The sequence below is a fragment of the Muntiacus reevesi genome, chromosome 7 (genome assembly GCF_963930625.1).
Source record: "Muntiacus reevesi chromosome 7, mMunRee1.1, whole genome shotgun sequence".
Lineage (NCBI taxonomy): Eukaryota > Metazoa > Chordata > Mammalia > Artiodactyla > Cervidae > Muntiacus > Muntiacus reevesi.
Window position 1 is genome coordinate 73,174,952 of NC_089255.1, and position 24,364 is coordinate 73,199,315.

The 24,364-nt window shown below is 35.3% G+C and overlaps 1 protein-coding gene across 7 annotated transcripts in view; it reads left to right on the forward strand.

The window, feature by feature from the left end:
* Window positions 1–24,364, forward strand: part of SYNE2 (spectrin repeat containing nuclear envelope protein 2) — a 317,663-nt gene that overhangs the window by 89,234 nt on the left and 204,065 nt on the right. For all 7 annotated transcript variants that reach the window (XM_065941349.1, XM_065941346.1, XM_065941351.1 and 4 more), the window contains exons 9-20: window positions 2,781–2,881; window positions 4,846–4,947; window positions 6,906–7,043; window positions 12,531–12,695; window positions 13,251–13,363; window positions 14,201–14,363; window positions 16,239–16,317; window positions 16,573–16,760; window positions 18,350–18,514; window positions 19,543–19,692; window positions 21,100–21,273; window positions 24,073–24,231. In XM_065941349.1, coding sequence (XP_065797421.1) covers window positions 2,781–2,881; window positions 4,846–4,947; window positions 6,906–7,043; window positions 12,531–12,695; window positions 13,251–13,363; window positions 14,201–14,363; window positions 16,239–16,317; window positions 16,573–16,760; window positions 18,350–18,514; window positions 19,543–19,692; window positions 21,100–21,273; window positions 24,073–24,231 — 1,697 coding nt within the window. The remainder of the gene's footprint in view (window positions 1–2,780; window positions 2,882–4,845; window positions 4,948–6,905; window positions 7,044–12,530; window positions 12,696–13,250; window positions 13,364–14,200; window positions 14,364–16,238; window positions 16,318–16,572; window positions 16,761–18,349; window positions 18,515–19,542; window positions 19,693–21,099; window positions 21,274–24,072; window positions 24,232–24,364) is intronic.

Here is a 24,364-nt window from a genome sequence, read left to right on the forward strand (position 1 = left end):
TAAAGGCAGTACTCTATTCACCTTTTCTTAGTTTTCCCCCAATGCCCTTTTTCTCTTTAGGATCCTGTCTGAATACATTACATCTAGTCATCATATCTCCTTGAGCTCCTCTTTATTTATTTTTTTTTTAATTTAAAAAAGATTTTATTGAGATATAATTGACATCATACAATGCACCCATTTAAAGTATATGATTCAATGGTTTTTAGAATATTCACAGATATATGCAACCATTACCATTTAGAACATTTTCATCTCAAAAAGAAACCCCAAATCTTTAAGCTTTCACCTCCCTAGCCATCTCCTTGAGCTCCTCTTGACTGTGATGATTTCTCAGACCCTTTTTTGTTATGGTTTTGATAACTTGATAGTTTTGAGGATTACTGGCCAGGTATTTTGCTGGATGCCTCTCTGCTGGAATTTGTGTTATGCTTCTTCTCAGGCCGTCAGCTCTACAGCACTGTTGATGTTGACCTTGATCTCCTGTCCGAGGTAGTAGTTGTGAGTTTTCTCCACTGTGAAGTTACTCTTTGTTTCCCCCATCCCATACTGTCCTCTCTGGAGGGAAATCCTAGGCACAGCCCACACTCAGGAGAGTTATGCTCACTCTCCTTGAGGGCAAGTTGGCTACAATAAATTATTTGGAATTCTGCAAGGAGATTTGCCTATTCTTCTCCATTTATTTACTTATCCAACTATTTATGTCACTGTAGATTCATGGATATTTTATCCAATACTACTTTATTTTATTGCTCTAATTAGAAAAAATTCCATTCATGGGCAGTTCCTCACTCTGGCACCACAAGATGCTCCAGGCTCATCTGTGCTTCCTACTGTAGTCCTGGGATCAGTCATTCCTCCAAGGAGCCTTGGTTCCTTTTATTGGAGAATGGTATTGGAAACCAAGGTCTGGGTGCTACGTGTGCTCACAGCTACTGGTTCTTACTTTTTTGAAACTGAGTTGTTTTTGTAAAAGTTGAATTAGGTGATATTCCTAAGTTAGACTAATGATTCCGTATTTCTATAATGTTAGGTTTGTTATTAGTCTGACTTCTTGTTGCTTGTTAATAATCCTTCTTATTTGACCTTCGCCCATCTTCTTGTTTTTTCTTCCTTCCTTTATTTTTCTTACTTCTTTTTGTTTTTTAATCTTTTTTCTTTCCTTATTGACTTTTCATTATCTTTTAAAAATTTCTTCATTTTCCCACATGCTTTGCTCTATTTCCTATTTCTGTTTTTTAACTGCTTCTCTCCTTGTGTTTGCTAAGTCTTTATTATTAGTGTTAACTGTTTTCTCTATTCTAGTGTGTGAAAATAACTATGCAACTAGAGGAATAAATGATTTAATCAAAACAGATTTCCACTGTATAAGTGATTTCCTATAATTCATTTTATATAGTTTAAATAATAGTTTGAAAAATGTGAAGTACATCATGATTACTTATGCAGCCCAAATACTGAAGTCATATTTGAATAAGAGAATTATCTTTTGAAACAATCTTGTTAATACTTTTATTCACTATGCACACCTTCTTATCCTATGAAAATATTTTAAAGTATCCAGTTAAGGCAATATAATTATTTTATGTATCTCTCAATATTTATATTTTTTCCAATAAACAATAAAATAACTCTCAGGGATCCTTTCTTTATTGAAACCCCACTCCTGCCTTTTTATTGAATCTTTTTATGTGCTTACTGTCTTTAATTTTATTATTTGGATATAGATTAGTTTCACTTCTTCTCTCAGCTGACTTCAAGCACTCACTGGGAAACATGTTTCCTAAAGCATGCATAGTTTGTTGTTTTTAGTTTGTTTTTCTCCTAACTGCAAGCTCCTTGTGGGGCAAATAATGTCTTAAGGCATCTAGCATCTACTCAGGAATCTGGCATCAACTTGCTGAATGAAGGGATGAGACAGTCCCTATGAGCAAAGTCTGAGCCTTACATATCATGCTTGTGACCTGCATTTGTTAACTCTCTGTAAATATTTTTTAAATTGAGTTTAATGGAATTAATAAACATAGATTTCCTTGTCAATATCTTCATTGGTTGTTTTGACAACATAGCTAAAGACATCCCCAAATTATGTGTTCATTTTACCTATAACGTCTTGCAATCTTTTCTTGATTTTGCAAATTACTTAATTTACTATAGGCCTGGAGATGTTCTGCCCTTTAATTAATTTATAATATTTTAAGTTTGTGTAAATCAGCATTTTCCAAATTTATTTCACCATGGAAAATTTCAGTACAACACAAAGACTGGTCCATAGCAGGCTCTCAGTAGATGTATTTGTTATATGAATGAATGAATAAAATCTTGTGGATGTTTTGAACAAATCTTCTCTACAACATATACTCTGAGATTCTTTACTGTACAAGGGCAGAGACCAGAGTGTCAGGAGTGAATTCCGTTTGCTCTATATTCTTACACTCCTGGAGGAGTTTCTGCATTGTGTCACCAGTAAGAGGAAGGCTTTCCATTTCCTTTCCACCTTCCCTGACTACTTATGTCCTCATACATACAACATGCACAGTGACTTTTTTATTATTAGGAAACCAAGGCTGTGCATGTACTCCTGCCAGGATTCAACCCAGCTCCATCTGACTCTAGATCTAAACTTTTAACTACTGCATAGTCTTGGAGCAAGGGTGAGTGTACAGAGATTGCATGATTGGTTTACTGCTTTGATTCATTTCAAGTTCATTTCAATACTGTTCTTGAATATTACAGTAAATCATACCTGTAGCTGATGGATACTGTGGTGTATTTTGCAGATGTGGATGTTGTTAATCCTGATGAAAAGTCGATCATGACCTATGTGGCACAATTTCTGCAGTATTCAAAGAAGGCACCTGGGTCTGGAGATGAAGCCCAGGTATGTCTTTATAAGCACAAACCAAGTTCATTTTTTTTTGTACCCTATTAATGATTTAATTTTTAGCATAGAGGCATAATTTGCACACAGACCTTAAGTGTACAAGTTCAGTGAGCTTTGACAAATGCATACACCATATGTCATACTTTAATCATGATGTAAAACATTTGTTACCCAGATGTTTCATTGTGCCTCTCTTTTTGTCCGTACTCCTCTACCCTAAGCAACCAGCACTCCAGTTTCTTTCACTGTAGATTAGTTTTGCTTATTTTTTTTAAAGTTAAAAGCAGTAATTTATTAAACTTTGCTGAATTACCTAAGACAACATTTAGATAGGTACTATATAGGACAAATTATAGCAGGCTTTAAAAATATTTTAGTGATATCAGACTTTCATCTATTGTAAGGAGAAGCTTTCAATTTTAGGAAAGGGAAAGTGAAGCTCCACATAGTCCCAGAGTTGTTTTTTTTTTTTTCATTTATTTTTATTAGTTGGAGGCTAATTACTTTACAATATTGTAGTGGTTTTTGTCATACATTGACATGAATCAGCCATGGATTTACAAGGATTCCCCATCCCTATCCCCCCTCCCACCTCCCTCTCCACCCAATTCCTCTGGGTCTTCCCAGTGCACCAGGCCTGAGCACTTGTCTCATGCATCCAGCCTGGGCTGGTGATATCTATTGTAATTTTTAGCAGCTTTATTGAGATACAGTTCACATACCATAAAATTAAATCATTTAAAATGTACAATTCAGTGGTTTTAGTATGTTTACAAAGTTGTGCACGATCATCACAATCTAATTTTAGCGTATCTCCAGTTTACCTGTTCTTTAGCTTCATATAAATGGAATCATTGTGTTCCACTCTTAATCCTTATTTGTTGAGACACTCTTGAATTTCCATCAGATTTTTACAGTTTTTTCCTTTGACGCAGTTAGTTACACAAAGTATTGTGGGTGGAAATTTCATAAAAATCATTGAACTGAAAATAAACAACCTGCTTCTATATGGATAAATGAGTGCTGTGAATTTGGTAAAATGTTTTTCAATATTATTTTTAAATGTAAACTACTTCCTCAGACATGTAAGCATGCAGTCATATTACTGCATTTTGTTTGACGAATTTAGGCCTATGTTTTCCCAACTGTTATATTTGAGGCACCAAGCCAGATTGTTGCTGACTCTGGAAGAGAGACTCAAGCTGAGACTTGAGCTTATAATGCACTTCATTTATTTCTGACCTGCTGAGGAGCTTCTTTTTTCTAATTAATTTTCTTATTAAAAACTAAAATTAAAAATTCAACTGTCCATGAAATCAGATGCAAAAATATATAGAAATACTCTTCCTTAGTAGGGAGGAAAAAGTAATTGAAGGTTAAAGGAAAGTAGAAGTAAGATGTAATTTCTTTTGCTTTATCCTCTAGCAATAAACTTTGCTTCTAAATGTGTGCAAGCTTACCACCTAAACAAGAATCTAAATGCTTCTCATTTCCATAGGATAGCTTAACCAAAGCCTTTAATAAGTGTTACTTGTAGCATCTTTAAATTGTTCAAGATATGTTTTGATGTCATTTATTTAGTAGATGTAAACATTTCTTGAGTTACCCATGTTTAGGTTTATTGGAAAGCAGAATTATGAAATGCCTGTTATAAATAAATAACTTAGAATAATATTCTCTAAAATTGAAGAATGATGGAAGTGAATATGCCAAAAGTTAAGAGCTTGATTGCCCTGTTCTTTTAGTACGTTGTGTTCAGATTCTGGTTTCAACCCATTTTAAAATTTAAGGTGCTACATGAGCAAGCAAAATCCTTCTTTGACACAGTGAGTCACTGGTGTGTAGTGATTACACTATTTCACTGATGTTTGAAGTTGTTAATTTTGTTGTTAAAAAAATCACAAAGTCTATTTAGGATAGACCTTTAAATGTGTGTGTGTATGGGTGTGTGTGAATTACAGGGAAAGGTGAAAGATGCCATGGTCTGGTTAGCTCTACAAGAGAAGAAGTTCCAGAAAATGCTAACGGATTCAGAAAATGAGACCTACTGTAAAACGTATGAAGTAAGTGACTTTAAACAGCAATTTTTTTGTGGTTTACTCTTAGGGAAGAGTAGGATGTTTTTAGAAAAAAAAAGTCTTTCAGAGCTAATTATTTAAATATCAAATTAACTCCAAGTTTTAATGCTGAGTTCTAGGGACAGAGCCTCTGGGAAGTCTTGTTAAAGTGCAGATTCTAAATCAGTAGTTCTGGGATGGGGCCTCAGACTGCATTTCCCACAAGCTCCCAGATGGTACTGATTCTACTGATCCTTAGAGAACTTTGAGTAGTAAGGTTTCAGTATGGAAATTGGCAAACTGATCTCTTGACCCCATCACCTGTTTTTATGAATACATTGTTATTGAATATATTATATTATAATATACATTGTATATGAGCCATGTCCATTAAAGTATTGTTTGTGGTCTCATTCTCATCCCATTGTTGAATAGTAACAGCAGAGATCATGTGGCCCAAGACACAAAGCTGAAGATGTTTGCTATCTTGCCTCTTACACCACACGTTTTCCAATCCCTGGTCTAGAGCAGAAATATGCTTTTCAGAAAGAATTTGAAGAACGAAAAGATTAGGAAATCAGAAATGGAGCCGTCCCAGAAGTACAGTGCAGGGTTTCAGCCAGCCTGTCCTTTGGGGAGTAATAGCAGCTGATATTATCACCATATATTGAACATTTGCTACGTATCAGGCACCTTGCTGACAAGCATTTTACATGTTATAACATCTTGCAGAGTATGGTATTGTTATTTGTTTCACAGATGAAGATAAGACGCAGGAGGGCCAAGGGAGCTATCTAAAGTTACATAGATACTGTGTGGTAGCGGTGGGATTTGGATGAAATCTAGCTTTAAAGCTGTAGGTCTCTTGGCGTCCCGATGCTTCTCCAGGCTAAGCAGTTATTCCTTGTGCCCTCTTTAAAGAGACTGACAGGAGCCAATGTGAAGGGCGCACAGGTCTATTTCTCAGAACCCAGTGTACACAGGCTGCGCTCCCTACCTGCTCACCATCCTGAAGAGGATGCTCTCATGGGTCTGCCCACATGAGCGCCTCTAGGTCTGCATCCCCACGTCGGTTAACGGAGGGAGCTGGATGAATCCAGTCCAGCCTTTCTGTGGCTGCTGTGACCTGCTGGCCTCCCCTTCGTTTTGCGTTTGGAGTCACCACTGAAGGAAGGGGTCTCCTCTGCCTTCTGTCTGAACTGCGTGGGCTTCTTGTGCTGCCTGCCTCTGAGTTCTGGCCTCAAGGCGCTCAGTGTCCACAGGAAGGGCCTTGCTCTCTCCTTGATTTACTAAAGTACCGCAAATTCAGGTTTCCTGAATGACAAACTATGTGAGGTTATTTTTAGAAAGAATTTAATTACCCCTCAGTTTGAACACAAAATTTAATTAGAAATATGACCAAAAATTATGGGTAATCTTTTACATAGTATTTATGCAGTTGATGACTCAAACACCAGTATTTCACACAAATACAAGCCAAGAAAAGATTTATTTATTAAGTTTTTGAGGGCAAAGACAAAGTATTTTCTAAAGTCCATATTAAATGACTTGGGAAGAATTGACTGAAGCTCAGGAAATCATGGACACTTCAAAAACCATTTATACTTGACTGCTGTCATATAATTCTTATTTCCACTCATTCTTATTTTGTTGTGAACACATATTTAGGGAGGAGAAACTTACATTTTTTGTGGGTTATTATGATTTGTCCTCTAGAGCTGGGTGGCCTCGCTGCCTCACTCCAGTAGAGGCAAAAGCTGTGACTTATGTCACTATCAGAGTGCCCAGATTGTGAGGGTGCACTGAAGAGAGAAAATGGATTGGTGAGAGGATCCTAGATTTAGGGAATTTTAGTTTTATCTAAGTAAAAATTTAAATATACTCTACAGCTATAGACCTTCAAATAGCAAATTACATTTTATAAACTGGTTTAAACATTTCAGTCTTTACTCTTCTAATTGTAGAGCCTGCTGTCCTTTTTGGAGTCATTCAACAAAGAAAAAGAACGCTTTTTGGATGTCCTGACAATAAAAAGGAATGTAGATGACCTGAATAAAGATCAGTTGCAGTTGAGAGAAGCCTGGGATGGTCTCAACTATCAGGTTACTGTGTTATGTTGATTAGAACGCTTTTGTGGAGCAGCTTGTTAGTTGGATCAGAACTTTAGACTTCCATGAGGAATTCTATAAAAGACAGGGTAGATTCTTCAACAGAAAGTTGTAAGAATGTTACTATATTTTCTCCATGATCTCGTTTGAGTAGGGGTTGATATAAATAGGAATTTATAACATTCTGTTTAGAGAAATTGCAGGCTTATCCAAAGTTTTTGTATCTGCCATCAGTTCTTGCAATCAGAATCCTTATTCTATCAATACTGACCTGCAGCCTCCTCTCTACTTTGGGACAGTACCATGTGTCAATATCAATAGATGCTTGAAGTGGGTAGGGACAAACCCAGAGAGAAAGTGTAGTGATAAATGTGTGTATGTGTGTCTGAATATATCTGTATGATTTCAGTCAGTTTAAATTTATTGACTCATGTGTTATGATATATAACATATGATATATGTGGAAGAACATGTATTATGTAGTCATCTGATATAGCACTCTGTAAATATCAGTTAGGACAAGGTAGTTGGTAGTATTCAGATTGTCTATGCCTTCACTGACATTTTGTCCAGATATTCATTCTATCAATTTCTGAGAGAGGATTATTAAAATCTGTAGAATCCTTCCTTTAATTTAGCCAAATTTTGTGTCATGTATTTTAAGACTTTGTTATTAAATATGTACATTTATGACTGTTATGTCTTCCTGAATCAACACTTTTACCACTATGAAATATTACTGTTTATCTCTGGTAAGACTATTTTTCTAGATGTCTACTTAATCTGATATCAATATAATCATTGCATTCTTCCTATGTTGGCTATATGGCACATCTTTTTCCTTCATTTATTTTCAACCTATTTGAGTCTTTATATTTAAAGGGCATCTCTTATAGATAACATATAATTGGATCTGGCTTTATTATCCACTCTGACAACATCTGATTTTTCACTCAAGCGTTTAGACAATATTTAATATAATTATTGATATGGTTCAGTGTAGGTTTATCATCTTACACTTTTTTATGTTTGCATACATGCTAAGTTGCTTCAGTCATAGCCAGTTCTTTGTGACCCCATGAACTGTAGCTGGCCAGGCTCCCTGACCATGCAATTCTCTCCGCAAGAATACTGGAGTGGGTTGCCATGCCCTTTTCCAGGGTATCTTCCTGACCCAGAGATTGAACTTGTGCCTCTTACATCTCCTGCATTAGCAGGTGGATTCTTTACCACCAACTAGTGCCACCTGGGAAGCCCTTTTTTAATGTTTATCCCCTCTTTTTTGGGAGGGCTTCCCTGGTGGCTCAGATGGTAAAGAACATGCCTGCAATGCAGGAGATCTGGGTTCAGTCCCTTCTCCAAGATCCCCTGGAGGAGGGCATGGCAACCCACTCCAGTATTCTTGCCTGGAGAATCCCACAGACTGAGGAACCTGGCGGGCTACAGTCCATGAGGACGCAAAGGGTCGGACACGACTGAGTGACTTAAGTATACACACCTCTGTTTTCGGTATCTCTATTATTTCTTTTCTTGCCATGTTTTAGATTGTGTTAATTTTTAACATATTAAATTCCATTTTAATTTATCTATTGGCTTTTTAACTCTACCTCATATTGTATTTTAACTGTGATTACAATATACATTATAAAATTTTTGCCATCTACTTAAAGTTGTAGCATTCTAAGTTGTACAACTTATGACAACATGTAGAAGTCTTGCAATCAAATCTCTCGCTTTTTATGATTGGTTGCTTTATATATAAATATATGTATGACACACACATATGTTTTAAAGTCCCCAAGACCATGTTATAAATTTTTGTTCAAAACAGTCATGTGTTTTAAAGAAATTAAGGGAAAAATTAGTTTTTCATATTTATATAACTATTTACATTTCCATTGTTCTTTGTTCTTTCCTAGAGATTTGAGTTTCTATCTGAACTCACTTCTTCTCAGCTTGAGAACTTCTTTTAACTTATCTTATATTGCAGGTCTTCTTTTTTTATTTTGGCTTCCTGGGTCTTTGTTACAGTGTGCAAGCTCTTCACTGCAGCGCGCAGACTTCTCTCGAGCTGTAGTGGTTGGGGCTTCCCTTGTTGTGGTGCACAGGCTTAGTTGCTCCATGGCATGTGGGATCTTAGTTCCCCATCCAGGGATTGAACTCATGTCTCTTGCATTGGAAGGTGGATTCTTAACCACTGGGACCACCAGCAAAGTCCTGTCTTCATTCTTTCTAAACACTTTTGTTGAGGTATGATTTATATGCCGTAGAATCTCCTCATCTTAAATGGCTAATTGACTTTTAGTGAATTTACAGAGTTACAACAGAGATTACGTGTCACAAATACTCTTTGACGCTGAAAAAGTTTGCCAATCTCTGCTCAAGACTTTTGTTTTTTTAATTTTTTTTTTTTAATTTTTCAGTGGGTTTTGTCATACATTGATATGAATCAGCCATAGAGTTACACATATTCCCCATCCCAATCCCCTCTTCCACCTCCCTCTCCACCCGATTCCTCCGGGTCTTCCCAGCCCACCAGGTCCGAGCACTTGACTCATGCATCCCACCTGGGCTGGTGATCTGTTTCCCGATAGATAATATACATGCTGTTCTTTCGAAACATCCCACCCTCACCTTCTCCCACAGAGTTCAAAAGTCTGTTCTGTACTTCTGTGTCTCTTTTTCTGTTTTGCGTATAGGGTTATCGTTACCATCTTTCTAAATTCCATATATATGTGTTAGTATACTGTAATGGTCTTTATCTTTCTGGCTTATTTCACTCTGTATAATGGGCTCCAGTTTCATCCATCTCATTAGAACTGATTCAAATGAATTCTTTTTAACGGCTGAGTAATATTCCATGGTGTATATGTACCACAGCTTCCTTATCCATTCATCTGCTGATGGGCATCTAGGTTGCTTCCATGTCCTGGCTATTATAAACAGTTCTGCGATGAACATTGGGGTGCACGTGTCTCTTTCAGATCTGGTTTCCTCAGTGTGTATGCCCAGAAGTGGTATTGCTGGGTCATATGGCAGTTCTATTTCCAGTTTTTTAAGAAATCTCCACACTGTTCTCCATAGTGGCTGTACTAGTTTGCATTCCCACCAACAATGTAAGAGGGTTCCCTTTTCTTCACACCCTCTCCAGCATTTATTGTTCGTAGACTTTTGGATAGCAGCCATCCTGACTGGCGTGTAATGGTACCTCATTGAGGTTTTGATTTGCATTTCTCTGATAATGAGTGATGTTGAGCATCTTTTCATGTGTTTGTTAGCCATCTGTATGTCTTCTTTGGAGAAATGTCTGTTTAGTTCTTTGGCCCATTTTTTGATTGGGTCATTTATTTTTCTGAAATTGAGCTTCAGGAGTTGCTTGTATATTTTTGAGATTAATCCTTTGTCTGTTGCTTCATTTGCTATTATTTTCTCCCAGTCTGAGGGCTGTCTTTTCACCTTACTTATAGTTTCCTTTGTAGTGCAAAAGCTTTTAAGTTTCATTAGGTCCCATTTGTTTAGTTTTGCTTTTATTTCCAATATTCTGGGAGGTGGGTCATAGAGAATCTTGCTGTGATTTATGTCGGAGAGTGTTTTGCCTATGTTCTCCTCTAGGAGTTTTATAGTTTCTGGTCTTACATTTAGATCTTTAATCTGTTTTGAGTTTATTTTTGTGTATGGTGTTAGAAAGTGTTCTGGTTTCATTCTTTTACAAGTTTTTGACCAGTTTTCCCAGCACCACTTGTTAAAGAGGTTGTCTTTTTTTCCATTGTATATCCTTGCCTCCTTTGTCAAAGATAAGGTGTCCATAGGTTCATGGATTTATCTCTGGAAGAACCCTATTCTTAAAAGGTGGTTCTATTTTTCTCCAATAAAACTTTTTATTTAAAAAAAAAAAGTAACCTAATTTTTGCCTGTTCTTTCCTTTTTTTTTTCTTTTATGCAACTTAACTCTAAGAATAGTGACAATTTATTTAGCAGAACTGTGATAAAAGAGAGAGTACAGACTTAAAACTTACGCTTTCATCATCAGTGTGGGGTCCTCCCCAGCCCTTTGCTCTGTTATACTGCTGACCACACTTTACTATGGGCTTCCCTGGTGGCTCAAATGGTGAAGAATCTGCCTGCAATGCAGGAGACCCAGGTTCAATCCCTGGGTCAGGAAGATCTCCTGGAGGAGGGCATGGCTACCTCCTCCAGTGCTTGCCTGGAGAATTCATGGACAGAGGAGCCTGACAGGTTATACTTCATGGGGCTGCAAAGAGTCAGACACGACTGAGCAACATTCACTTCACTTCACTTCTTCATACCTTACTATAACCATGTACTTGTTTGTTTCCCACACTAGGTGGGTCTGGCAGGAGCTGTAGCTGTTGTTTATCTGGTTGACCCTCAGATGTGTGGGCAGTTGTGCTAAACTTACTCTTGTCTTCATGACACGTGGATCTGAACAAGATCCCACTCCTATTTTTATTCACTTATTAAGGCTACAGTCCATGGGGTCACAAAAAGTCAGACATGACTGAGCAACTGACACACACCAATTGTGTGGTTGTCTGCTTTTATCCTCATACCCTCCTTCCATTCTTCTTTCTCCTTAGGCCACCATTGTGATGTGCCTAGTGTGTATCTTTTTATTTTTATGTTCTTTCAAAATGCGGTAATGTATTTATGTAACCATGTATTAAGTTGTATAAGTTGTTATTATGTTATTCTGCTTCTTTCAGTTTTGAGCACACATGTATTTAAGCCATCTCCACATTGCCATTCATGTATATCTATCTAATTGGCTCAGCGAGTGAATGCATGAATGTGTGAGTGAGTTTTGTTTGTTCCCTAGCAGGGAGAAAATTCAGGTAGAAGGGGCAGAAAAAGCAAAGACCTGAGAAGGGAATCGGGGCTTGGGGCAAAGGGTTGGCATGTGTGTGACTCACACACGTCAGGAGTGGTGGGGAGACTGAGGAAGGGGGAGGCGGCGGGATTGAGGGGCCGGGGCTTTGGTGAAGGACAGATAATCAGGAGACGTGGTAGAGATATCTAATATAAATATACGATTGGGGCTAGCGAGGAAAATAACCTATAAACCTGCTTGCTATCTGTAGGTGTAATGTCAGAGAAGACAAGGGGTTATAGGATTTCAAATGATCATTCAGTACAGTAGTCTGCCCCTACTGAGTGCCATGCTGTAACTATTTCTGATTTCCTTCTTGTAACTGATTATGGGTTCATCAAAACATTTGTTTTGATTGTACCCTCTTCTGAAGCTTTTGAACAAATTATCTTCTCGATCAGCAGCTAGCCAATGATACTTAGAAATATACCCATTAATCAGTATTTCTTTGAATAACATCAGAATTGAAGTACTGTGTTTAAAGGCTTGTTTTAAAAGAATTCTTTAGAGGATTAAGCATACTGTATGTGAACAAATAAACTAGAAAAGTGTCAACTAAAGAACATCTTTTCTTTCTTTTTTTTTTTTTTCAGATTAATGTGTGGCAAACAGAGTTGAATCGTGTCTTGCCCTCACCCCTTTTTCAAATAGAAACTTGGCTTCAGGAGGTAGAGAAGCTTATAGATGAAGATTTGTCAGTCTCCCAGGATTACAACGAAGCCATGGCTCTAACGCAAGAGAAAATTACTTTATTCCAGGTTGGCAAAGAAAAAAGAAACAGGGAAAAATCTATATTTTGTTAGAACTGTTCTTGAGGAAGACTTTTCTCCTAGAAGAAAGAGAAGGAAATACAGTGGGTATTTGAGGATGGTTTAGATGATTCCCCTGGAGATTTTTGGGACCCAAAACGATCTGTCCAGTAAGTTCTAAAGCAACTGTAAAGTCTGGCCAAAAAAGAGAGGGGAGACTGTTTTAAAACATGGGAGATTGGGTTCTCACTAAAATGATATGAAAGAATTTAATAAGTGAGATTTATAGGATTTGAACCCAAAATTGAATGGAAAATGCACCTGAAAACAAAAGATTTTGATAATGCTTTTGCCAGAGAAACCACAGTCTGCCTCTCTGTAAAATGTTCTAGTTTAAAACATCTGTGATGGAAATATTTACTCACAACATTTTAGTTGAAAATATAAGGGCTTTATGATTTTAAAAAAGATGCAATGTGTGCACAGAGCAAATGAGATTAACAAACCCTTGGTTACAGAGTTTGACAATAAATGTGGTTCATGTCATACTAAATTTCTTTTCAGAGTCTGATGGATAAATTTGACTTCCATTTGAATACTCTCCTGGCATTTGAAAATAGAGATGAAAACCATTTGCCTTTGGTACCCCCTGAAAAATTGGAGGAAATGAAAAGACGGTTTGTACCACCATTCTTTCACAGCTGCTGACATCTTCGTGTATGAACACTAACATGGTGCTGCAGGCAGCAGGAAATACAGATTTGTAGATAATTTTTGACAATTAGTCTTTAGCTCTTGATAACAATTCCTTCGTGTTTTATGTAACAGTAACATAATATCATGCTAACGTACTTCCTCTTTTATTTCCTGGGAGGATATGGTGGTAGAAAAAGTTGTGGAGTTAGAGGCAGAAACTGAGCTCTTTATCTTGGTTTTGGCCAAGTTATTATGTCTTTCTGCACATTTCTCATTTGTAAATATAGAGTAATGGTAGTCACTCTGTTCATGTCTCACAAGGAATACTAGATGAAATGGGAGGAAGTATATGAGAGCACTTAATAAACTCCAAAAACTATAAAGATTATTTAGTTGGTGTTCATCCACATCGTCTTCTCTTTTCTCATTATTCAAAGAATGATATTAAGAAGGTATTAGCTTTAATAATGAAAGCTGTTAATATGTAAATGTGGAAATTATAGTTGTATTCTTATATGGAAGTTTTCAAATTCAGTAAAATGTTTTAGAGATTAACATTTTATCATAGAATTTCTCAGTAGGGGAATAATTTCTGCAGAACATAATTCTGTTAGGTATTTTTATCTTAGAAATAGCTGGTTTATATCTCATCACAATGTTTGTTTTACTTTAAAAAAAAAAAAAGAGGTGAGGATGCATCTGAGTTCCATGTGATTAAAAGAAAATGTTAAAGCCCCAATATTTTTTAAAATGCCAAACATTTTTCACATTTGGCCAGTCATATTAAATTAAATTCTAAAACCTGCACTATCTTCCAGAATCAACAACATTTCGGGGAAAAAAGTCATCCCATGTCTAGAATTTCATTACTATGAGTGCTCAGTTCTTGGTTTGCTAGAGGAAGTGAAATCAAAATTGCTTATTTGGAACATCAAATACGGGAGCAAAGAATCTGTGGAATTATTGCTGGAAGACTGGCATGTAAGCTACTTTATTTCATGTCTTAGACAACTGTTCTCCATGATCCTGGGTTTGCTTGTTTCCTGAGCACAATGTCCCTTAACTTTTCAGGTTTTGAGATGAGTTTTCTTGGTAGCTTTCAGTAGCTTCAATATTACCTAGAGAAAAAGATTATAGGTAGTCAAATAACAGACATCGAGAAGAATAAGAAGGAGAAAATAACATTATTTAGCACAACAGAGGAAACTGAGTTAACCAGGCTAAGTTACATAATAGAGAAAGTTTCAATGTTACTTCCTTTAAAAAAATTCCTATTTCCACCTACTGGATATCTTGCTTAATATCTTTCCCCACTCTGATATATGGTTCTATTCAAAAATTAAATTTTTCTTAGAACATTTTAATCTTAACCTTTCAAGTTTTAAGAGTGGGCAAAACAGTATATTCTGTCTTGGAAGTTTTTCTGGGGGAGAGGTTTAGCTCTTACAATTTATAGGAAAAATTTTTGCAAATGATTTAAATATATGTGTTTATATGGTAAATTAAAGCTAAAGCATCCTAGCAATGTCATTTCTATAGTTAGGCCTTATTATCCTTCTTCCTGTATCTCTGTTTTTATTTTTTGACCATGTTGTGTGGCTTGCAGTATCTTAGTTCTCCAACCAGGTATTGATCCTGGGGCCACGGCAGTGAAAGTGCCACATCCTAACCACTGGACCACCAGTGCATTCCCTGTTTCTCCGTTTTTGGGATGAGGGCCAAAAATCTAAGATTGTAAACTTCAGTGCAAAAGTTGGAAGAACATGATGAGGAAATATTTATTTACAGTTTATGATTTAAACACTGTGCATTCATGAATAGGAATCATCATTCTAAATTAGATTTTGAATATTTTAACTTCTTTTTCCTACTTTGATTTTTCATTTTTCCATTTTCAAACTGTTGGCACATAAGTGTAAAATAAATGAGTTTTTATTTTTTTTATTTTTTTTCTGTGCTAAACTTTTATTTATTTATTTATTTATTTATTTTTTATTAGTTGGAGGCTAATTACTTCACAACATTTCAGTGGGTTTTGTCATACATTGACATGAATCAGCCATAGAGTTACACGTATTCCCCATCCCGATCCCCCCTCCCACCTCCCTCTCCACCCGACTCCTCTGCGTCCTCCCAGTGCACCAGGCCCGAGCATTTGTCTCATGCATCCCACCTGGGCTGGTGATCTGTTTCACCATAGATAATATACTTGCTGTTCTTTCAAAACATCCCACCCTCACCTTCTCCCACAGAGTTCAAAAGTCTGTTCTGTACTTCTGTGTCTCTTTTTCTGTTTTGCATATAGGGTTATCATTACCATCTTTCTAAATTCCATATATATGTGTTAGTATGCTGTAATGTTCTTTATCTTTCTGGCTTACTTCACTCTGTATAATGGGCTCCAGTTTCATCCATCTCAATAAATGAGTTTTTAATTGTCTGTTCTTCCATGGAAGATTTTGCTTGCTTAAGACACATAATAACTTGGTTAAAGGTATTTCTCAAGGGTCTTTGTGTGATAGATGATAGATTGTATCTATTTATACCATGCTCAACATCTAATAAAAATTATTCAATATTAATAAAGACATGAGAAAAACCAAGGTAAAACTGTGTCACTACATTAAGATAAACTTTGTCAGGTCTCATACTTGTATATTGCTAATACTCATATGTATGTTTCTTTGACCTTAACTATCTTTCTTCATGAACTACTTAACCCAAATGTGTAGTATTAATTACTGTAAAGAAATTTTGGTGCCTAAGCGCTTCATCAATGTTTATGTCTCTGTCTGGATTTCTTGACACATTAAAAAAAAGGTTGTCAATATGTTTTATTTTCATTTTTCCCCCCAGAAATTTATTGAAGAAAAAGAGTTCCTAGCTCAACTTGAAACTTCGTTTCAAAAATGTGAAGAAATTCATAACAACTTGGGTAAAGCTATATTTTCTTTTTGATGGAATGACCATCACTTAAAAATAACACTTCATTTGTTTCACTTTCCTTATGTATCTGGATGCTTTAGGAATTGGTTGTACATAAATGTATGTTTTGGAAGATTCTTGCCTTCACTTTTAATCCTGTTAGTGTCCACTGTCAATTAGTATGTGAATATTTTTCTTAGCAGTATTATTTTCTTAATGAAAAACTTTTTTTTAAAATTGCTGTCTTGTTTTGTTAACATTATAGCTGGAGAATATCCAAATATTAGTAAACAGTATACAATGGTGAAATATCATCTTTCCATGTATAGAGAAAATATACTTAATGTGAAGTCCACTCTACAAAAAGTTCTGGCATGTTGGGCTACTTATGTAGAAAACCTTCGTTTACTAAAGGCTTGTTTTGAGGAGACAAAGAAGGAACAGATGAAAGAGGTATTTTCTGTCTTATGGCATTCGCTTAATTTTATTATTATTTTTTTTTCATTTTGTTTGGATAGCCTCATTTTCAATCCAAAATTAGAGACCAGGAATGAGTAAACAGTTGTTGGAAAAATTCTCCAAAGTATTAGAAAGCGTTTAGGTTCTTTCTCCTATAATAGCTAAATGGAATTTTCCTCCTCACTGTAGGTTTTATATACACACACAAAATTTTATTGAGGTATAATTTACATACACAGTATAGCATTTGGAAGATATATTGCTAAATTCCTTGAAAAGGAAATAAAAGACACGGAGTACTGGATAGTTTATGCTGCTGCTGCTGCTAAGTCACTTCAGTCGTGCCCGACTCTGTGTGACCCCATAGATGGCAGCCCACCAGGCTCCCCCTTCCCTGGGATTCTCCAGGCAAGAACCCTGGAGTGGGTTGCCATTTCCTTCTCCAATGCATAAAAGTGAAAGTGAAGTCACTCAGTCATGTCCAACTCTTCATGACCCCATGGACTGCAGCCTACCAGGCTTCTCTATCCATGGGATTTTCCAGGCAACAGTACTGGAGTGGGTTGCCATTGCCTTCTCTGATGTATTTAAAATAAATTAATAAATTAGAAAGTTTTGAGTGAGTACCTTTCAGTTCTAAAACCTTTCTTACTTTCTAGAGGAGGAAAAACAAAATACTTCAGATTTATGTGGAGAAGTGTGAAAGAAATTTTGGTATAATTTATTATTGTTTTTATTTGCCTTTTGTGTAATAACCTGTTTTATGATTTTTCTTTGAGGTAGTTTTCTTTCTTTCATTTGCTTTCTTCTATTGCAAATAAGTGTAGACAACCTCTCAGATTAAGCATTTTCCATATAAAAGCTAAAGATACTCAATAAAAAACAGGTTGTTCGTATGAAAGTAAAATTTCTAATAAGTGTATGAGTGCAAAAAGAATATTTGAGTGAGTCATTACTTCTCCCTATAACCTATATTGATACCCAAAATTCAAATCTTTGGCTTTCAACAGGTCTTCTGTCTTTTAAAGATCTTTTAATAAGATTCACATTTCTTTGAAAAAAAAAAAGACTTTAAGCCTTGCAATTTCCAAACTCTGTGCTGAGATGCCCTGAGCTACCAAAGAGAACTCTTGGGTAAATTTAAAATTTGAGGGAGAAAAGCGACATCTGTCTGTTGAACAGCCCACAAATTACCACTAAGCTGTTTGGATCTGACTAGTTACGAATGAGAAGTGTTAGGTACTTTTTCTAGCTTAGGGAATCCTTGAAAAAATTCCTGAGATGTTAAGGGGGCCATGAACTGAAAAGATTTGAAACCTTTGCTGTAAGCCTATCAGCTGCTTAGAAAAATAGAACATCACATGTTTCCTGAAAGTCCAGGATCAAGAATGATGACAGATAGCTAGCGGCTGCCAATTATTGATCAAGGATGAAGAGGCAGCCCAACAGGGAGGGTCAGAATCTCTGCAAAACCTTTACACTTACTTTACTTTTGTTCGTAATCAAGCTCGGTGAAGATCTTTTATAAGTAATAGAAAGACAAATATGTCATTAAAATATTGCATTGTTTATATGTTATATAGGTTCCCTTTGAGACACTCTCCCAGTGGAATCTACAACATACTACTTTAAATGAAGTGGGAAATTTCTTATTTCAAGTCAGCAATGATGAAGTTGGATCATCTATTTCTAAAGAACTGAGGAGACTGAATAAAAGATGGAGAAAGGTTATTACAAAACCTCAGCTTGTAAGTTTTTTTATTTGGTAACAGATTCTTTGAGGTATAATTCACATGCATACAATTCACTCATTTAGTGTGAATTCCTCAGTTGTTTTCAGTATATTTAATGTTGTGCAAGTCATCACCATAATCAATTTTAGAAGATTTTCATTACCTCATAAAGAAACTTTGTACCCATTAGCAATCACTCCTCATTTTCTCCCAATGTCCCCAGCTTTAAAAATTGTCTTATTCTGGTTATTTCACATAAATGGAGTCATAAAATATGTAGTCTTCTGTTTCTGGCTTTTTTTCACTTAGTGTAATGTTTTCAAAGTTCATTCATTTTGTAGTATGTATTAGTACTTCAATCATTTTTACCAGCAAAGCATAATCTGTTGTATGGATATATCACATTGTATTTATTCGTTGATCAGTTGTTGAACATTTGACTTCTTTCCACTTTTTAGACTCTTACAAATAATTCAGATATAACCATTCATGTTCAGATTTTTGTATGGACATTCAACATAGATTTTTAGTTGAAATTTATTTACCAGTAAAGAGTAACATAAGCATTTTGGCCTGTTAGATTTCAAAGTTCTTGAGAACATACAGCAAATTTTATCTTTATATTTACTATTTGTTGTAGTTGTTTAGTCCTAAGTCATGTCTGACTCTTTTGTGACTCCCTGGACTATAGCCTGCCAGGCTCCTCTGTCCGGGGGATTTCCCAGGCGAGAATACTGGAGTGAGTTGCCACTTCCTTCTCCAGGGGAATCTTCCCAACCCAGGGATGGAACCCATGTCTCCTGCATTGGCAGGCAGATTCTTTACCACCAGGCTACCAGGGAAACCCTATATTTAGTGCTTCATAAAAGCACATATCATTTTTGAACTTAAATTATTAAATTATTCTCTTATTCTTAATAATTGGAGACTGGGGTGTTATGTGGGAAATTTTAAAAATTAAATATGTCTCCTTATTGTTTTTAATCATATATCTTAGAATAAAGGATATAAATATTACATTTCATGACATTAATTTTTTATAGGAAGCGAACCTGCCACTTATGAAATTACAAGATGAGCCCTTTCTTGACAATTCTGGAAATATTCAGCTATCCAAAGAAGAAAACCTAACTGTTGGTTTTTCGACAGATACGTCAAGTGAACTTCCTAAAAACCACAATCAGAATATTATGGTAAATAGTCATGTTTTATGTAGTTCATTTGTATTGATATATGGAAATAATTTAACTTTGCTGTTTTTTTCTTTGGAAAATAACCCATATTGTTGAAACAGATAAGTAAGATTATTAGATAACACTGAAAGTATGGTCATTGTTCAGTAAAATGCCTAAGTGGTACCCTCACTCAGTGGTCATGAGCGCCTAAACAGTAGCCATAAGCCTATAGCTTTTATGGCTGTAGGCTTATGGATTAAAAGAAATAAAAAATTTGAAAGGAAATAGTAAATAAAAGCCCTGTGCCTCTAACTCACTGCAGAGTTTGCAGACACACGGAAGCAGTCATGACTTCTGAGCTGTGGAAGTGGAGTTGCTATTTTCTTCAGATACTTCTGACTAGTACTCAGTTGTCCAGCTTTAGGCTAGCCTCTGGCCTGTCTTGCACCCTTTCTGTAAAATGGGGGGAAGTAAAATCTTTATTTCTTGCTTTGTTGTGTAATTCAAAGGATGACTTTAGATTATAGAGAAGAATATAGAAAAGAAAAAACAACAAGAAATCATACATATGTATGGTGTAGCACCTATGATTTTGGAAATATGCCCCCTTCAGAATAACTTAAACAACTTTAAAGAAAATAATGTTTATCTGGCTTTTGCCAGTTGCCATGATGGAGTGCCTTTTTTCCCATCATTAGGAGACCTAATCATGGAACATTTTGAATCTGTGCACTATGCTCTTCGAATAGAAAAATATAGACTATTTTTCTCATACATTTAAAATATGATCTGATTAAAAACAGCTTTAAGAATGTGTCTGTCATGTAAAGCTGTAGCATATCAAATTATAGGATACTGAGAGATTATTAATGTGAAAAGGCTTAATTTTGTTGAAATTTGATTCTGATGTTTCACAACTACTGTTACCAATGGTATTTAATTGTATAGCAGTTTTAGAAATGTGTTTATAGAGTCAATACTATAATTTTCTAAGCTCTAATCTTTGCTGTAAAATGGAAATAATAGTAACTAACTGATAGGAATGATATCCTTAAGACAATTTTTGTGAATAAATCTCTTAATTTTTAAAGTATTTATACTATCATAATGTATCATTATCATGTCCAAAAAGTAGATCTTAAATCATTAAAATATGTTGATTTAGCACTCTCAGGGGGAAAAAAGCAATATAATGTATTCATTTTTATTTTTTTGACATAAAAGTTCAGTATGCATTTTAACTTTTATAAAGATGCTATTAAAACATTGAGGTTTAAAAAAAATTTGAGGTTTAAAAAGCAGCCATTGTTTTTGAGATTTTCATTGTTCAATTAATTTGCTTCAGAGATACAACTTTTTAAAGTTATAATTATTTTATAATATAAATGTTACCATTTTCTTGAGTGATAATTTTGAATGTTGTAGGCTGGGGAAGAACATGAAAAAGAAAATGAAGACTTTTCAGGGCCACTGAAAGTGGCTAAAGAGGTTGAAAGGCTCATTGGACAAGTGGAAACCTGGGAGGCAGAAACCACGTCTGTTTTGGATCTTCTGAGACAGCAGGATGATGCAGAGACCTCAGTGGAAGAATCTTTGCAGGTATGAGTGTAACAGCATTAACAAGACAGCTTTTGTGGCTGTAGGCTTATGGATTAAGATTAAAAGTTTCAAAGGAAATAGTAAATAAAACTACTGTTTGAACTTTCTTTATTGGGTTTTGTTTTTTTTTAAATGACATGGAATCTCAACCCTGGATCATTTGCTGTGATTTTCTGGAAGACAGAGGAGAAAGTTGAAGACTGATAGGGAGTTTAAATTCTTGAACTGATTTTCCCAGCTCCAGAGTGGAGATTAAAATATTCTCTTTCATCAGAGGGAAGTAAGATGAGTAAGTGAGTTCAGTCTCCCTGTAGCCCAGTGCATTGTGAATATAAGAGATGATGCGATCTACTCTTGGAAAGCTCAACCCCTGTGGAAGCCACTTTCCTTTCTTACCTGATGCAGGGAGGGGGCTGCCTGTTATTAAAACTCTGCTCTTTATTCTCAGGCAGTTGACTCATTGAAAAGCAATGAGGCAAGAGTGTATTTTAATATCATTTAGTTCTCCTTGGAAAGAAGTTACAATTGAGGTTTTACTGAGTTCCAGCTCAGCTATAAAATTTATAGAGCATATCATAAATTACAGCAAGATGGAAAGTTCTAGAAATAAAGAATTATTTGTATAATTCTTTTGAATTTTAAAATTCTTTTCTACATTTTGAAATGGTGTATATGAATAATTTTGTGTTTTCATTGTTCGTAAGAGTAATACCTCTACTTGCTTTGAAAATATTATATGAACTTACCTGTGCCATCTGCTGGTGCTTTTCTAATTTTATTTATTTGTTTATTTATGTTTGTAACTGAAATTTCTTTTAGTGTAATAAATGAGAAATTCAGTATTTTTAAAATATTGAATTTTTTAAAAATTCAAAAGTGTCAAACAGTGAAAACACAAACATGCTGGAATATACTTCTGATAAGAGGAAGTTAAGCAGAATGTATGGTTGCTGGGAGGAAGGAGCAGGGGAAGAGATACTTAGGGAGTTTGGGATGGACAGGTATACACTGCTATATTTGTAACAGATAACCACCAAGAACCTACTATATGGAACAGGGAACTCTGCTCAGTATTACATGCCTGGAATGGGAGGGGAGTCTGGGGGGAGAATGGATACATGTCTATGTGTGTCCCTTTGCTGGCCACCTGAAACTCACATTGTTAATCGGCTATACTCCAACACAAAATAAAAAGTTTGATGAAACAAAAAAAATGAAAAAAAGTCAATCTTTATTGGATCAAGATATATTGTTAAGTAAGAAATACAAGTTGCTGAACAGTATGGGTAATGTGATACTTTTAGTGTTTTTAAAAACAGTTGCTTTTTGTACTTTATACTTTTAAATCTATAGAAAAATGTCTGTGAGCCCTCCTCTTAGTATGTTTCCTGGTACATAGTAGATATAGAGTACATACTTTTTAAATGAATATGCAAATGATTGATTAAATGACAAGGGAGGGATTGGGAAGAAGAAAAACTTTTTCTTCATGTGCTGTATTTCTATTCTTGTTTAAGTTTTTTATAGGAACTTTTGTTAGTTTTATAATTAAAAATAGAAAAAAATTGAAATTACAAATCAATGTGCTAATTTCAGAACATTTAAATAACACATAAAAGTATAAAGTGAAAGTATTAGTCGCTCAGTCATGTCTGACTCTTTGTGATCCCCTTGACTGTAGCCCAGCAGGCCCCTCTGTCCATGGAATTTTCCAGGCAGGAATACTGGAGTGGGTTGCCATTCCCTTATCCAGGGAATCTTCCTGACCCAGGGGTCGTACCCAGGTCTCCTGCATTGCAGGCAGATTTTTTTTTACCATCTGAGCCACCGGGGAAGCCCATAAAAGTGTAAAGAGGAAAATAAAACCCACCACAGTTCCTCTGCACTGTGATAAATAAGATCAACATCTTCATAGTTGGTATCACACAATATAATTTCTATTTTATTATACCTATGCCACCTCTGAGTTGTAATTAAAAAAATTTTGTTATTTTGATAACTGAAAAGTGATGCCCCATTATTTTAATTTGTAACTTATTTGATTACATGTAAGATTGAACTGTCTTTCATATATTTGTTAGCCATTTGTTTCCATGAATTATGTCTTTGCATTTTCTGAATTTTCTTTGGGATCTTAGTATTTTTCTTATTGAATTTATAAACTCTCTGAATCATGACTCGTTTTCATTTGTATGGCAAATATATTTACCAAGTTGTTAACTTTTAAGTTATTTTATTTCACATACAAAATTTTTGTGTTTTTATAGTCATTTCTGCCTTTAAAGATCCTCCAAATCCAGAAAGCAGATCAGTTTTCATGGATAATTTCTTCTTTTTCTAGTTTTCATGTTTTATATATAATTTTCTAATTCATCTGAAATTTATTTTTGATACCTTGTAAAAAGCATGGTTCTAAAAAGATGTTTTTCCAACAGCTATTTCTCCAGTAACATTTATTGAACTCCTTTCTGACTGATTTGACTAAGTGAATAATTTCACTTTAAAGTTTATTACTACTCTCTCAACTTATTTTCTATCAGCATTGTATTCCTCTAGTCTGTATTTTATCTAAGTGCTTAGTGTTTAATAATAATACATAAAATACTATGTTGCTCAAAATCTGATTGTATTAATATAAATTTCAAAATGAATTTTAAAGATAACCTTTTTAGAATATAAATTTGCCTTATTTTGGATTAACAGTTAATTTTTTATGATTTCCTGATGAGATTATTGAGGTTAATATTTAACATATAATCAGAATATTTATTGTTATCTCACTCTAATGTGTTTTAATAGCATCTTATTGCCAAAGGCTCTATGTACGAAGAGCTCATGTCTAGAACTGAAGACACTTTACAAATGGATATACAACAGGTTTCAAGCCAGGAGTCTCTCCAACATGTCCTCACAGCTGGACTTCAGGCAAAGATTCAAGAAACTAAAGAGAAAGTCCAGGTCTGTCTTTAATATTCCCTATTTACTGAATTTAGTCTTTAAAACCAAGTAGTCAATGGGAGGGCAGTACAGAGAAGGGGATTGCCTTGTAGTTTGAAAAGTTTTTGCAAAATATTAATTTTCCCTTTTATTT